General features: G+C 48.3%; 1 protein-coding gene across 1 annotated transcript in view; it reads left to right on the forward strand.

The window, feature by feature from the left end:
* The first annotated feature begins 215 nt into the window (after positions 1-215).
* Positions 216-17,598, forward strand: part of KCNK10 (potassium two pore domain channel subfamily K member 10) — a 64,004-nt gene continuing 46,621 nt past the window's right edge. Inside the window, exons 1-2 of the mRNA XM_088462513.1 lie at positions 216-298; positions 3,277-3,635. Coding sequence (XP_088318639.1) covers position 298; positions 3,277-3,635 — 360 coding nt within the window. The 5' untranslated portion in view covers positions 216-297. The remainder of the gene's footprint in view (positions 299-3,276; positions 3,636-17,598) is intronic.

A 17,598-nucleotide genomic window follows, 5' to 3' on the forward strand; every position in this document is an offset into this window, starting at 1 on the left:
CCGGTCACCTCTACCTCCTGCATGTCACACTCACACCGGTCACCTCTACCTCCTGCATGTCACACTCACACCGGTCACCTCTACCTCCTGCATGTCACACTCACACCGGTCACCTCTACCTCCTGCATGTCACACTCACACCGGTCACCTTGCCCGCTGTCCCCATACACTAGTATCACAGATATCTCCTGCTTACCTTCCTCTCCCGGAATGGCCGCTGTCCCCATACACTAGTATCACAGATATCTCCTGCTTACCTTTCTCTCCCGGAATGGCCGCTGTCCCCATACACTAGCAAGTAAGGGAGATTGTGAAAGCAGCACCTATGAGCGTGCTGTAAAGTGAGGGGTGTGTCATATAATACTGACTTACATCTAAATGTAAATGAGCCTCAAAGCAGTTAGTAGGATCTTTTTGTTGATGAAAACACACTGATACTTTTCAGAAAATACATGTAGCCATAGGGATCATTGTGCCTTATACCAATGCAGGGAAATGATACTAATACATGTAACCATAGGATCATTGTGCCTTATACCCAATACAGTGAAATTATACTAATGCATGTAGCCATAGGGATCATTGTGTCTTATACCCAATGCAGGGAAATGATACTAATACATGTAGCCATAGGGATCATTGTGCCTTATACCCAATGCAGGGAAATGATACATCAGACATTTATACCAATCTCTGATTTGGCCCAATGTCCTCCCACATAAAATCCCCATGACAACACTGATCACCAGGGAGACAGATGTCAGGGAGTCGGGGAGATTGCTGTTATGTCAGGGAGACAGGGAAATTGCTGCTATGTCAGGGAGACGGGGAGATTGCTGCTATGTCTGGGAGACGGGGAGATTGCTGCTATGTCTGGGAGACGGGGAGATTGCTGCTATGTCTGGGAGACGGGGAGATTGCTGCTATGTCTGGGAGACGGGGAGATTGCTGCTATGTCTGGGAGACGGGGAGATTGCTGCTATGTCAGGGAGACGGGGAGATTGCTGCTATGTCAGGGAGACGGGGAGATTGCTGCTATGTCAGGGAGACGAGGAGATTTCTGCTATGTCAGGGAGTCGGGGAGATTGCTGCTATGTCAGGGAGACGGGGAGATTTCTGCTATGTCAGGGAGACGGGGAGATTTCTGCTATGTCAGGGAGACGGGGAGATTGCTGCTATGTCAGGGAGACGGGGAGATTTCTGCTATGCCAGGGAGTCGGGGAGATTTCTGCTATGTCAGGGAGACGGGGAGATTTCTGCTATGTCAGGGAGACGGGGAGATTGCTGCTATGTCAGGGAGACGGGGAGATTGCTGCTATGTCAGGGAGACGGGGAGATTGCTGCTATGTCAGGGAGACGGGGAGATTTCTGCTATGTCAGGGAGACGGGGAGATTGCTGCTATGTCAGGGAGTCTCCCTGACAATGAGGGAGAGTTGGCAAGTATGTGGCAATCTGACGGATTCATCTCAGTGACAAGCAGCGAGGCTGTCTCCGGGTGATGCCGCTACAGTTCTGTCATATACCACATATATCTTTTCTGGTGCAATCTGTGACCTCAGAGATGCCGACATTCTGGCTGCCCCTTCCGTGAGGGGGTAGCCAGATTGGCAAAATCGTGAAGCGTGCCTAGCTGTTGTGGGCGGAACAGGGGCCGTGGCCATGCGGTTGCATCATTTTGGCCCCGCCCCCGCTATGATAATCCTGATAATCCCGGCATTGTGAAGCAGGGGACGGGGCCAAAATGATGCGATTCTGCATGAATTGCATCACATTCATACATTCTTATACCCAATGCCGGGGATTCTCACTCATCGTGGTAGCAGGAGGGGACTGCAGCGTGCGGGAAGCTCCTGACCAAATCGGGAGGGTAGGCAAGCATGTGTGACCTGATCAGAGATCTCGTATCTCCACAGTTATTTAGAAGCTTAGCTCGCTAGCTCTGTTGATCAGGAGTCTCATTTTTACTGCACAGATGTTGGCACATTATAAATGAATAATAATAAAACAATTAGCAGAAAGCTTATTGCTCAGGGTATGCATCTCCTGTTTTAGCGGGGAGGAACATGAATAAGATGAGCACAATTTACAGGAATGTTTTCTAAATGTCACTAATAAGTTATTGGTAGAGATTATAGTGCATATAAAGTTCTGTATTTCTATCTGTACAGTTTGTGGTGCCAGTAAGTGACTGCAGAATAATATACGCTGTATTTACCTAACAAGGGGTTACTGGAAAAGAGAGGTGATCTGTAGTGTTATTACTAACCCATTAACTATTAATAATAGAATTATAAAACAGGCGTCATTCTGTAGAGGTGTAACTGTGAGATTATAAATATTACACTTCTTGTGATTTTCGAAAGAAAAGAAAATACGGAGGATGCCTGCACATTTTGTTCCCCATATTTTTTTGAACCAGGGCCGGCCCAAAGAGCCTGGGGCTGCTTATGCTTTTTTTTTGGGGGGGGGGGGGGGGGGGGGGAAGCCCACGCTGTTTTTTTTTTTTTTTTTTTTTTTTTTTATAGTTTTACACATCTGTTTTATACACAATACACACATGCAGCCTGCACGGATCTCACTGATGTGTGCAGGCTGCATGTTTGGGTGTGTTTGGTTGCAGCCAGACACAGGGACCACTGGCAGAAAACACGATCACATAACAACATCCAAAAACACGATTTAGCAAAACACAATTCTTGGTAAACTTGCGAGTTTGGGCTGGACAAGCATGGGCATGTTTGTGTGAACAGGTCGTGTTTAATCTCGCCCAAACATGAATAATTTTTAAAGATATCCAGTTGATTTATTTTGCACCTCAGTCTGGTGGATTATACACTCTGTGCACAAGCCTGGATTTTAAAACCTGGACTGTGAGGGCGCCTTGAGGACCGAGTTTGAGAACGACTGGAGAACACATTGTCTGGCTGCCAGACACAGGTGCATGTACACAGTCTCACACTTCTCACCATGGCAGGGGGTTTAGGAGGAGGTTTGATGATGCCATAGTGAAAACAGAGCTCAGAGAGGCATATCAGTGACTCGCTGCTCACACCATGTGCCACGTGACTTTGATTGCCATGTAGGTCACATGGCACTGGAAAATATACAGAAATATCAGTCATTACTAGTATTCGGCAGAACCATACCAAGGTACCTATACTTCTAGATTTATCTGTACATCTGTAATGAAATTGTAATCAAACTTTATAAATGATCTTGCAACAGCCTAACTTGCGTCTCCAGAGGTTTAATTCATCGTTTTTATATCCTTCTAGTGGCAGTGCCCTCAACGGTACCATCACCAGCCTCCCTGCCTGTGCCCCCATCTGATCCAAAGCCGAATGGGCACCACCCCACTCCCACCTCAACCCCTAGGTTGTCTGTGTGCTCCCGGACGACTGTGGTCTCTACTATGGACAACACTTCCCGAGGCCTGCACTCTGTGATGAAGTGGAAGACTGTCCTGGCCATCTTCGTGGTGGTGGTGGTTTATCTGGTCAGCGGTGGACTTGTCTTCCGGGCACTTGAGCAGCCATTTGAAAGCAGCCAAAAAAGCACGATAGCCCTGGAGAAGGCGGATTTCCTGCAGACACATTCGTGTGTCACTCAGCAGGAGCTGGACGCTCTGATTAAGGTGAGGATCCTGCAAATCTCCTTTGTCTTTGTAATAGAAAGTTCCCTCCGGCCATTTTCACCTTTTACAGCCTTTGCCACCTGTGGCTGGCGCTCGCCCATCTCCCAGCTTGAAACCCCAAAACCTCTAGACGACGGGGGGAGAAAGGATTGGGTGATGCTAAACCCAGCCTGTTATTAATCTCTGAGGGCTCTATGAGAGGACCCTTATGGGGAAAATGTACTAAGCTCTGGAGAGTAATAAAGTGGAGAGATAAACTACCAACCAATCAGCTCCTAACTGTCATATTGCAGGCTGTGGGCCTGATTCAGAGCCATCCTGTCTTATTCACGTCTCATAACTCCCTCTCAGTACAGCACTGTCATGGCATCGCTGAGTAGTAAGTAATGGGCGTGATATCTTTGGGTGAGGGTATTTTATGAGATAATTTTTTAAGGGGGGAACCATGGTCCAGAAAAGGGGTAAAATTAAAGGACAGAAAGTGGGCAAAACGGTATCCTGAAACCTACCTGCCATGTGCTTTCCACTATCCGTGGCACAGTCGTATATACAGGATCGTTTTCCTTCACTGTGTTTGACAGCCGCAAACCACAGATAATCCCAAGAGCTGTGCGGATGTCAATATGACTCATTAATAGTAACCTAATAACATAAACTTGCTTTCAGACACTGGCCGAGCCCTCACCCAATATTATATATCATTCGCCATCTGCTCATTTACCGCTGATGCTGATTTTCTTGCACATGTCCTGAGACGATACTCTCTACCCTCGCTCTGTCTGCATATAACTGGTTGTTCCGTTACTGCTGGCAAATACGCCGAGCTTACCTAGATGCCAGGGAGACAATCTGTACCGCATACAACGTATAGAGCACAACGTCCTGATTCTTAGTCGGACGCTATTTTGATATTTATGCAAGCGGCCGAAGTTTGTACATTTGGCTGAGTCGCACCGCGCATGCGTCACGATTTTGTACATATGTGGAGGCAGTGCCAGACATGTGAGGGGCGATCCTGGACGGTGACTTGGAGGTAACGAGGGCGGCTAAGAAGGCGCATAAAGATGTTGCGTCTTATGGGAGTTTTGCAGCCGTGTCGCTGTGTACGCAGACGCTCAACCGCTCACATGGGAGGTTGTAATTACGCGGAGAGTCTGAATCCACCCTAGGGCTGGCGCAAGCTTTGATGGTGGCGACTAAGGAAGCGCCAAACGGTATTTCAGTGTCTATGGGCGCTGGCAGTGGGCGCCCCAGTCCTTGCACATTGGGGCGCACAGATGACGCATAGTCCGTACCTTAGTGTCACCATCATAAACCAGGCGCAAGCCGGCAGCAAATACACCATTACTTGTAGTACGCAGATAACGCCATTCTCATAGGCAAAGCGCTGTCAGAATTAATGACAATCACAGAAGTAGACAGACATGTCGCAGTAGTTTATCAGAGGCTAAGGGCCCTATTTACTACAATCCGCATTCAAAATACGGTTGTAGTGTGATGGTTCCGATCTTTTTAGGAAATATCACAGGTTTATCAAAAATCCCCTGCAGGGACGGGAGCTCATTCAGAGCTGCTCGCAAGCGTTGTGCGCTCGCAAGCGGCTCGATGATTGCGCACAGCGCATGCACCGGGTCTGGCGGGCGCGAGCCCCGCTGAGCGTCTGAAGTTCATGTCAGTAGTGGTCTTCCTGCTCTATTAGTGCTTTGTCCCTGCGAATCTCATCCGTACACTTCTCCCTGTATTTTTCGCAAATAATATAGGGAGAATGTATCTGCGCATGCTCCTCTGCCGGCTACTGCAAACACCCCCTTGCGACCATCCCTGTCCCCCTCCCTGCGGCCTCTGCTACATGTGTACGGGTGGTCTGCAGATATATCTGCCATCGGCTGTGCAGCAGAGCTGACACGATATGCCTGTGATTGATGTTGCTCACAGACATATCGCTGATACACACGGCCGATGGGCACCAGATATATTGGCTGATCAATTGATTGGCCAATATATCTGTCAGTGTGTACCAAGCTTTAGGGGCCGATTTATCAACGAGTTTTATCATATTCAACGAGTGATGAAACTCGTTAGGTATGATAAATGGCTCTCCAGCCTACATTCAGGCGCAATTATCTTATATTGCAATGCGATCATGGGCACTAATATTGCTCCCAAATCGCACAGAGTATGTGACTATTGATAAATGGGCCCCTTAGAGCAGGAGTGGCCAAAAGCGCCCTATGGCTGATGCTAAACTACACATCCCAGCATGCCCTGCAACAATATAATCATGGCCAAATAGCAAAACTGTGGCAGGGCATGCTGGGATGTGTAGTTCTGCAGCAGCTGGAGGGCAGCTTATTGCCCATCCCTGCCTTAGAGTGATGTTATTTTGGAAGTAGAGCACTCCACAGGCTGAGGGGTGTCTGCTCGGAGCGTCCAGGTGGCTACTTGCTGCAGGTTCCAGGCTTCCTGGAAGCCACATGCAGGTGTCGTGGAGCAGCGATGGTGTGGCCCTCAGGACCCTGCGGCCTGGCTGACTGTACCACTCACACACCTCACACGCCCTGGGGAGAAGGATTCCATGAAAAAAGATTTGGTTCCAAAATCTGCCAATAGGAGAAAATATGGCGCTGTACAGGGTAAAACGCATGAAAAGGGGACTACAAATGAGTAACTAAAATACACCTAAAATTAATTTTTCTAATTTTAGTTTTCCTCTTTTACAAATTACAGATGTGAGATAGCAGTAGTGGGTGTCTCTATGCTGGCTGTGCTGTGGCTGATGTTACAGATGTATACACAGGACTGTGAGGTATTACAGATGTGAGAAAGCAGTAGTGGGTGTCTCTATGCTGGTTGAGCTGTGGCTGATGTTACAGATGTATACACAGTACTGTGAGGTATTACGGATGTGAAATAGCAGTAGTGGGTGTCTCTATTCTGGCTGAGCTGTGGCTGATGTTACAGATGTATACACAGGACTGTGAGGTATTACGGATGTGAGATAGCAGTAGTGGGCATCTATATGCTGGTTGAGCTGTGACTGTTTCAGATGTATACACAGGACTGTGAAGTATTACAGATGTGAGAAAGCAGTAGTGGGTGTCTCTATGCTGGCTGTGCTGTGGGACTGATGTATACACAGGACTGTGAGGTATTACAGATGTGAGATAGCAGCAGTGGGTGTCTCTATGCTGGCTGAGCTGTGGCTGATGTTACAGATGTATACACAGTACTATGAGGTATTATGGACATGAGATAGCAGTAGTGGGTGTCTCTCTGCTGGCTGTGCTGTGGCTGATGTTACAGATGTATACACAGGACTGAGGTATTACAGATGTGAGATAGCAGTAGTGGGTGTCTATGCTGGCTGAGCTGTGGCTGATGTTACAAATGTATACACAGGACTGTGAGGTATTACAGATGTGAGATAGCAGTAGTGGGTGTCTCTATGCTGGCTGAGCTGTGGCTGATGTTACAGATGTATACACAGGACTGTGAGGTATTACAGATGTGAGAAAGCAGTAGTGGGCGTCTATATGCTGGCTGAGCTGTTACTGATGTTACAGATGTATACACAGGACTGTGAGGTATTACAGATGTGAGAAAGCAGTAGTGGGCGTCTATATGCTGGCTGAGCTGTTACTGATGTTACAGATGTATACACAGGACTGTGAGGTATTACAGATGTGAGAAAGCAGTAGTGGGGACGTCTATATGATGTCTGAGCTGTTACTGATGTTACAGATGTATACACAGGACTGTGAGGTATTACAGATGTGAGATAGCAGTAGTGGTTGTCTCTATGCTGGCTGAGCTGTGGCTGATGTTACAGATGTATACACAGGAATGTGAGGTATTACAGATGTGAGAAAGCAGTAGTGGGTGTCTCTGTGCTGGCTGCTGTGGCTGATGTTACAGATGTATACACAGGACTGTGAGGTATTACAGATGTGAGATAGCAGTAGTGGGTGTCTCTATGCTGGCTGAGCTGTGGCTGATGTTACTGATGTATACACAGGACTGTGAGGTATTACAGATGTGAGATAGCAGTAGTGGGTGTCTCTATGCTGGCTGAGCTGTGGCTGATGTTACTTATGTATACACAGGACTGTGAGGTATTACAGATGTGAGATAGCAGTAGTGGGTGTCTCTATGCTGGCTGAGCTGTGGCTGATGTTACAGATGTATACACAGGAATGTGAGGTATTACAGATGTGAGAAAGCAGTAGTAGGTGTCTCTATGCTGGCTGTGCTGTGTGACTGATGTATACACAGGACTGTGAGGTATTACAGATGTGAGATAGCAGCAGTGGGTGTCTCTATGCTGGCTGAGCTGTGGCTGATGTTACAAATGTATACACAGGACTGTGAGGTATTACAGATGTGAGATAGCAGTAGTGGGTGTCTCTATGCTGGCTGAGCTGTGGCTGATGTTACAGATGTATACACAGGACTGTGAGGTATTACAGATGTGAGAAAGCAGTAGTGGACGTCTATATTATGTCTGAGCTGTTACTGATGTTACAGATGTATACACAGGACTGTGAGGTATTACAGATGTTAGATAGCAGTAGTGCAGTGTTGGCAAACCTTGACACTCCAGCTGTTATGGAACTACATAACCCAGCATGTACTGCTACAGTTTTGCTATTAGGGCATGCTTAAACTGTGGCAGGGCATGCTGGGATATATAGTTCCACAACAGCTGGAGTGTCAAGGTTAGCCAACACTGCAGTAGTGGTTGTCTCTATGCTGGCTGAGCTGTGGCTGATGTTACAGATGTATACACAGGACTGTGAGGTATTACAGATGTGAGATAGCAGTAGTGGGTGTCTCTATGCTGGCTGAGCTGTGGCTGATGTTACAGATGTATACACAGGACTGTGAGGTATTACAGATGTGAGATAGCAGTAGTGGGCGTCTCTATGCTGGCTGTGCTGTGGCTGATGTTACAGATGTATACACAGGACTGTGAGGTATTACAGATGTGAGATAGCAGTAGTGGGTGTCTCTATGCTGGCTGAGCTGTGGCTGATGTTACAGCTGTATACACAGGACTGTGAGGTATTACAGATGTGAGATAGCAGTAGTGGGCTTCTCTATGCTGGCTGAGCTGTGGCTGATGTTATAGATGTATACACAGGACTGTGAGGTATTACAGATGTTAGATAGCAGTAGTGCAGTGTTGGCAAACCTTGACACTCCAGCTGTTATGGAACTACATAACCCAGCATGTACTGCTACAGTTTTGCTATTAGGGCATGCTAAAACTGTGGCAGGGCATGCTGGGATATATAGTTCCACAACAGCTGGAGTGTCAAGGTTAGCCAACACTGCAGTAGTGGTTGTCTCTATGCTGGCTGTGCTGTGGCTGATGTTATAGATGTATACACAGGACTGTGAGGTATTACAGATGTGAGATAGCAGTAGTGGGTGTCTATGCTGGCTGAGCTGTGGCTGATGTTACAGATGTATACACAGGACTGTGAGGTATTACAGATGTTAGCAGTAGTGCAGTGTTGGCAAACCTTGACACTCCAGCTGTTATGGAACTACATAACCCAGCATGTACTGTTACAGTTTTGCTAGTAGGGCATGCTAAAACTGTGGCAGGGCATGCTGGGATATATAGTTCCACAACAGCTGGAGTGTCAAGGTTAGCCAACACTGCAGTAGTGGGTGTCTATGCTGGCTGAGCTGTGGCTGATGTTACAGATGTATACACTGGACTGTGAGGTATTACTGATGTGAGAAAGCAGTAGTGGGCGTCTATATGCTGGCTGAGCTGTTACTGATGTTACAGATGTATACACAGGACTGTGAGGTATTACAGATGTGAGATAGCAGTAGTGGGTGTCTCTATGCTGGCTGAGCTGTGGCTCATGTTACTGATGTATACGCATGACTGAGGTATTACAGATGTGAGATAGCAGTAGTGCGTGTGTATGCTGGCTGAGCTGTGGCTGATGTTACAAATGTATACACAGGACTGTGAGGTATTAACAGATGTGAGATAGAAGTAGTGGGCGTCTCTGTGCTGGCTGTGCTGTGGCTGATGTTACAGATGTATCCACAGGTCTGTGAGGTATTACAGATGTGAGATAGCAGTAGTCGGTGTCTCTATGCTAGCTGAGCTGTGGCTGATGTTACAGATGTATACAGAGGTCTGTGAGGTATTACAGATGTGAGATAGCAGTATTGGGTGTCTCTATGCTGGCTGAGCTGTGGCTGATGTTAGATGTATACACAGGACTGTAAGGTATTACAGATGTGAGATAGCAGTAGTGGTGTCTCTGCTGGCTGAGCTGTGGCTGATGTTACAGATGTATACACAGGACTGTGAGGTATTACAGATGTGAGATAGCACTAGTGGGTGTCTATGCTGGCTGAGCTGTGGCTGATGTTACAGATGTATACACAGGACTGTGAGGTTTTACAGATGTGAGATAGCAGTAGTGGGTGTCTCTATGCTGGCTGTGCTGTTACTGATGTATACACAGGACTGTGAGGTATTACAGATGTGAGATAGCAGTAGTGGGTGTCTCTATGCTGGCTGAGCTGTGGCTGATGATCCTGATGTATACACAGGACTGTTAGGTATTACAGATGTGAGAAAGCAGTAGTGGCGTCTCTATGCTGGCTGAGCTATGGCTGTTGTTACAGATGTATGCACAGGACTGTGAGGCATTACAGATGTGAGATAGCAGTAGTGGATGACTCTATGCTGGCTCAGCTGTGGCCTTATGTTACAGATGTATACACAGGACTGTGAGGTATTACAGATGTGAGATAGCAGTAGTGGGCGTCTCTATGCTGGCTGAGCTGTGGCTGATGTTACAGATGTATACACAGGACTGTGAGGTATTACAGATGTGAGATAGCAGTAGTGGGTGTCTCTATGCTGGCTGTGCTGTGGCTGATGTTACAGATGTATACACAGGACTGTGAGGTATTACAGATGTGAGATAGCAGTAGTGGGTGTCTCTATGCTGGCTGAGCTGTGGCTGATGTTACAGCTGTATACACAGGACTGTGAGGTATTACAGATGTGAGAAAGCAGTAGTGGGCTTCTCTATGCTGGCTGAGCTGTGGCTGATGTTACAGCTGTATACACAGGACTGTGAGGTATTACAGATGTGAGAAAGCAGTAGTGGGCTTCTCTATGCTGGCTGAGCTGTGGCTGATGTTATAGATGTATACACAGGACTGTGAGGTATTACAGATGTTAGATAGCAGTAGTGCAGTGTTGGCAAACCTTGACACTCCAGCTGTTATGGAACTACATAACCCAGCATGTACTGCTACAGTTTTGCTATTAGGGCATGCTAAAACTGTGGCAGGGCATGCTGGGATATATAGTTCCACAACAGCTGGAGTGTCAAGGTTAGCCAACACTGCAGTAGTGGTTGTCTCTATGCTGGCTGTGCTGTGGCTGATGTTATAGATGTATACACAGGACTGTGAGGTATTACAGATGTTAGATAGCAGTAGTGGGTGTTTCTATGCTGGCTGAGCTGTGGCTGATGTTACTGATGTATACACAGGACTGTGAGGTATTACTGTGTGTGTGTATGTGTATATATTTGTGAATGTTACTAGTTGTTTATGTCTAGAAGACTTTTTGGTTAAATTCTTCTTGAAACCTTTGGTACAAGTTCCATATTTAGATTATTGTGGCAATCTCTGAAGACGTAAAGGAGAGCTAAGGGAAGCCATGTTCCGTATACCGTGGTACTTACATCTCTCACAGTATACAGCTTGGCGCTATGGACTCTGGTGTTGATAGTATTGTGTGCGAATAGCTTTATGACGCAGCCTCTCGTCCTTTGTGTGTACAGACCTGCGCTATACTTCCAGCCATGGACACGTCCACTTCACAGCTGGATTTTTTTCTGCAAAAAAAGTGTAATGGGCTCATTTATCATAAGCAGTTTTCAACCCTTTCCCACAGTCTTGCAATCAGCATTGTAGAAGCTTCCTCGGTGCTCTCTGAGTCCCTGACGGTGACTTTGCAGCACATTGGACCTGCTGTGCGCTGTGATTTGTGTAACTGCGTCTAGAGTAATATGACGTCATTGGTGGAAGAGCAGCAGATTGCACAGTCAGAGGGGAGGGGCTTGGCGTAGTAAAGGCGTTCCAAGAAAGGACAGAGAAGGCGCACCAGGGCCCCTCCATCTACGGAGCAGGGCAGGAGCGCAATTTCTAATTGTGGAGTGAAATTAATGAGATGAGATAAATGGGTGCTGAGGGTTCATTATCAGTAGTCTTTCTTGTTGTACCAATTTCCAAACGGGCTCCAGTTATGCGATTGGGTTGAGATCGGGTCTAATCCTGTATTTTTAATGGGCCTTGACTTGTGCCCGCATGTTGCATTTTGATGAAAAATTGCATCCACGGGTGGGTTTTAAGTGATGTACTAACACCTCACACACACATTTTCCACCAGTGACAAAGCATACCGCCTTGACCCATAAACTAGGTGCGTGCCCACCCATTTCACAGTGGGGTTCCGGCTGCATTGGAATGGGGCTTCTTGACTGGCCCTCACCCAATAATTGTTGCTCAACAGTAGCATTCATCACTATGCAGGGCAAAGGTTAACAGGGTGCACACCCGACATTCTCAGCGCAGGACACAAATGAACGCAGGTGGGATGGCGATAACCCTCAAATTGGGAAAGATGGGAGCAGAAGACAAAGGCCCTCATTCAGAGCCGTACGCTCTGAGCAGAGCGCACGCTCTGAATGAGGGCCGGGCTCCATTTTCATGGAGCGTCCTCCTGGACGCTCGTATAGCTGTGGGTCACCACCCACAGGCTATACGAGCGTGCTTTTTGATGGCCGCGATGGTCGAGACCATCGCGACCATCGAAATTGCGAGCCGGAGCCTGCGGTTGAGGTTTTCAACCGCAAGCTCCGGAGTGATTTTGGCTCTATCAGAGCCAAAATCACTCCCACTGACATCACTAGTGATGTCAGTGGGCCGGCTTCTGACGGGAGGCGTTCCCGTGGGAACGCCCCCGTCAGGGAGGCACGCCCCCGGCACGCCCACCAAAGGGGGCGTGCTGTCAATCAACATTGACAGCACGCCCCCTTTGATCGGACACAACGAGCGAAGGACTTTCCTTCGCTCGTCGCGTCTGGCGCATGCGCACGACGGAGCTCCCTCCGTCGTGCGCATGCTCAGTGCAGACCATCGACCCACTTGCGAGCGGACAGCCGCTCGCGAGTGGGTCTGAATCAGGCCCAAAGACTGTGCCCAGGTCCCGCACTATGCTGTTTAAAGTAAAACATTACTAAATAAAAAGAAAAAATGTAAAATCAGCAGCATGCCCCTCCCCAAATCCTCAGCCAGTACTAATGTCCCCAATCCTTAGCATGCCCCTCCCCAAATCCTCAGCCAGTACTAATGTCCCCAATCCTTAGCATGCCCCTCCCCAAATCCTCAGCCAGTACTAATGTCCCCAATCCTTAGCATGCCCCTCCCCAAATCCTCAGCCAGTACTAATGTCCCCAATCCTTAGCATGCCCCCTCCCCAAATCCTCAGCCAGCCCTAATGTCCCCAATCCTTAGCATGCCCCCTCCCCATATCCTTAGCCAGTACTAATGTCCCCAATCCTTAGCATGCCCCTCCCCAAATCCTCAGCCAGTACTAATGTCCCCAATCCTTAGCATGCCCCCTCCCCAAATCCTCAGCCAGCCCTAATGTCCCCAATCCTTAGCATGCCCCCTCCCCATATCCTTAGCCAGTACTAATGTCCCCAATCCTTAGCATGCCCCCTCCCCATATCCTTAGCCAGTACTAATGTCCCCAATCCTTAGCATGCCCCCTCCCCAAATCCTCAGCCAGCCCTAATGTCCCTAGTCCTTAGCATGCCCCCTCCCCAAATCCTCAGCCAGTACTAATGTCCCCAATCCTTAGCATGCCCCCTCCCCAAATCCTCAGCCAGTCCCAACGTCCCATGCCCCCTCCTCAAATCCTCAGCCAGCCCTAATGTTCCCAATCCTTTGCATGCCCCCTCCCCAAATCCTCAGCCAGTCCTAATGTCCCCAATCTTTAGCATGCCCCCTCCCCAAATCCTCAGCCAGCCCTAACATCCCCAATCCTTAGCATGCCCCCTCCCCAAATCCTCAGCCAGCCCTAATGTCCCCAATCCTTAGCATGCCCCCTCCCCAAATCCTCAGCCAGCCCTAACGTCCCCAATCCTTAGCATGCCCCCTCCCCAAATCCTCAGCCAGCACTAGCATCCCCAATCCTTAGCATGCCCCCTCCCCAAATCCTCAGCCAGCCCTAACGTCCCCAATCCTTAGCATGTCCCCTCCCCAAATCCTCAGCCAGCCCTAATGTCCCCAATCCTTAGCATGCCCCCTCCCCATATCCTTAGCCAGTACTAATGTCCCCAATCCTTAGCATGCCCCCTCCCCAAATCCTCAGCCAGCCCTAATGTCCCCAATCCTTAGCATGCCCCCTCCCCATATCCTTAGCCAGTACTAATGTCCCCAATCCTTAGCATGCCCCTCCCCAAATCCTCAGCCAGTACTAATGTCCCCAATCCTTAGCATGCCCCCTCCCCAAATCCTCAGCCAGCCCTAATGTCCCCAATCCTTAGCATGCCCCCTCCCCATATCCTTAGCCAGTACTAATGTCCCCAATCCTTAGCATGCCCCCTCCCCATATCCTTAGCCAGTACTAATGTCCCCAATCCTTAGCATGCCTCCTCCCCAAATCCTCAGCCAGCCCTAATGTCCCTAGTCCTTAGCATGCCCCCTCCCCAAATCCTCAGCCAGTACTAATGCCCCCAATCCTTAGCATGCCCCCTCCCCAAATCCTCAGCCAGTCCCAACGTCCCATGCCCCCTCCTCAAATCCTCAGCCAGCCCTAATGTTCCCAATCCTTTGCATGCCCCCTCCCCAAATCCTCAGCCAGTCCTAATGTCCCCAATCTTTAGCATGCCCCCTCCCCAAATCCTCAGCCAGCCCTAACATCCCCAATCCTTAGCATGCCCCCTCCCCAAATCCTCAGCCAGCCCTAATGTCCCCAATCCTTAGCATGCCCCCTCCCCAAATCCTCAGCCAGCCCTAACGTCCCCAATCCTTAGCATGCCCCCTCCCCAAATCCTCAGCCAGCACTAGCATCCCCAATCCTTAGCATGCCCCCTCCCCAAATCCTCAGCCAGCCCTAACGTCCCCAATCCTTAGCATGCCCCCTCCCCAAATCCTCAGCCAGCCCTAATGTCCTCAATCCTTAGCATGCCCCCTCCCCAAATCCTCAGCCAGCCCTAACGTCCACAATCCTTAGCATGCCCCCTCCCCAAATCCTCAGCCAGCCCTAACGTCCACAATCCTTAGCATGCCCCCTCCCCAAATCCTCAGCCATCCCTAGCGTCCCCAATCCTTAGCATGCCCCCTCCCCAAATCCTCAGCCAGCCCTAACATCACCAGTCCTTAGCATGCCCCCTCCCCAAATCCTCAGCCAGCCCTAATGTCCTCAATCCTTAGCATGCCCCCTCCCCAAATCCTCAGCCAGCCCTAATGTCCTCAATCCTTAGCATGCCCCCTCCCCAAATCCTCAGCCAGCCCTAACGTCCACAATCCTTAGCATGCCCCCTCCCCAAATCCTCAGCCATCCCTAGCGTCCCCAATCCTTAGCATGCCCCCTCCCCAAATCCTCAGCCAGCCCTAACATCACCAGTCCTTAGCATGCCCTCTCCCCAAATCCTCAGCCAGCCCTATCACCAGTCCTTAGCATGCCCTCTCCCCAAATCCTCAGCCAGCCCTAACATCACCAATCCTTAGCATGCCCCCTCCCCAAATCCTCAGCCAGCCTTAACATCACCAGTCCTTAGCATGCCCTCTCCCCAATTCCTCAGCCAGCCCTAACATCACCAGTCCTTAGCATGCCCTCTCCCCAAATCCTCAGCCAGCCCTAACATCCCCAATCCTTAGCATGCCCCCTCCCCAAATCCTCAGCCAGCCCTAACGTCTTCAATCTTTAACAATGAAAAATATACAATACTCCAAGCGCTCCTTTTTCTGAGATATAAATGAGTCTCTTTTTATAACACAGTTTATTGGGATGGCAGATTTCACTTCTTCTCTTATATATCTTCCTCCAAGAATCCCTCAAAACAAGCAGAAAGAATATACCGTTGGCAGGTAATTTTAATTTAAAGGTGTAGATTTTCTACTCCTACTTACATGTAGGTATGGATGGTCCGTCTTATCACAGCGTAAAGGGGATTAACTTCTTTCTCTTTAGTAGCTAGTGTAAGGTTCGCACCCAGCAAGGTGTATCAAAACCTCAAGGAAAGTTAGAAATAACAAAAGCGACCATAGTGTGATACTATTACATTTATTGGATATAACCACATAAAACAAAATAAAAGTGGCCGCGTACCAGATGGGGCCTTCCAACCAAGGCAAGCATGTGCACATACGATAGTGAGTGAAATACCCGGGTTCAGATCACCTCTTCGTGATACTCCTTGAAATGGTATGGTCACCCCTACGGTCGCAGTCCCTCCAGTCACACAGACGCGTTTTGGCATCAAAGCTTTTATCAAAGTGTCCCCTCCCCAAACCCTCAGCCAACCCTAATGTCACCAATCCTTAGCATGCCCCCTCCCCAAATCCTCAGCCAGCTCTAACGTCAGACCTTACTTGGAGACTTTTTGGACGGTTACTAGAGAATCACATTGTAAGCTGCACTCCAAACACTGCAATGAAAGGCTCAACGCATAAAAATTGACTCCTGTAATAAAGACCTACCCAATGTCCCCCACTCTCCTAATTTACCTCCCAATTTATAGACTACATATTGCAGATTTTACCATGAGAGGGACCCTCTAGATCCCTCTGCTGTAATAGCTGTTCGTGCTTGCATGATCTGATGACTGCATACGCAGTAGGCTGGTGGGGTCCCGCAGTACAAAGTTATGTGAACGCACAAACAATCACATGGCAGGAACAGACTGATATCACAGCCCCTGTCCCTGTGTGTGATTATTAATGCATCTGGCTGTTACAGAATTTCTTATTACTGCAAATAGTGTGAATAAGAAATTCTAATTATCGGGTCTAAAACACGATAATTAATAAATTTGACCCTTATATTTATCAATCCCATTTTCATAAAGGTACGCAGTAAATCTATGTATCACCGCTATGTACCAATAACCTGCTATACACAGAATTCTCCTGCAAAAGGCTAATTAGCGCCTCAGATCACAGTCCCGATTATTCTCAACTAGCTGGAGTACCTGGCGTTGCCCGGGATTTTAAGAATGTTTGTTTACACATCATCCTCCAACCAACCTCTCCTTAGGCAGGCCTCACGAAAAGTGTGACAAACTTCCCCATCCACAGTCCTAAGGTCTTGGAAGGAAGTAGGACCTGTAACGGTGTAAAGCAAACTTCAGAGATAGAAGCATTCAAAATGTGTCGGATGTACAGTGTAAACACGGCCAAGAGCTTCTGTTGCTCTGATACCAGGATGACCATCTACAGCGACTCCCTGTTTTCTGCGCATAAAAACTTTGGGAGAAGCATTCCATGTGTAATATTTTGACAGCTCACAGTACAGCAGGGTCCTTGCAAAGTCATCATTTTGTCACAGTTGGAAGAAAGAAGTAAATGTTGTTGCGTAATTTGGTATAGTCAGAGAGCTGAGAATGCTGGCAAAGCCTGCTAAAGCTCTCTTCCATCATAAACATTAAGATCATGACAAAACATGACAAGTATAGAAGGACAAATTTTCGCTTTGATATAGTAGAGAAGATAGAAAAGAAAAAATAGTGGATTACCTAAATCCTTTTGTAATTCCGTACCTGACCTGTAGAGGGCGAAGGAGGCGGCTCGCCCTTCCAAAAACAATTCAGAGACGCCAGAGGAGCGGCTGCCACGGACGGTCAGGGGCTGTGTATTATTGCAATAGGCTGCATGGAGGAGGAGGCCGCACATTACACCT

Source organism: Taudactylus pleione, unplaced genomic scaffold, assembly GCF_031769625.1.
Source record: "Taudactylus pleione unplaced genomic scaffold, aTauple2 ptg001254l, whole genome shotgun sequence".
Classification (NCBI taxonomy): Eukaryota; Metazoa; Chordata; class Amphibia; order Anura; family Myobatrachidae; genus Taudactylus; species Taudactylus pleione.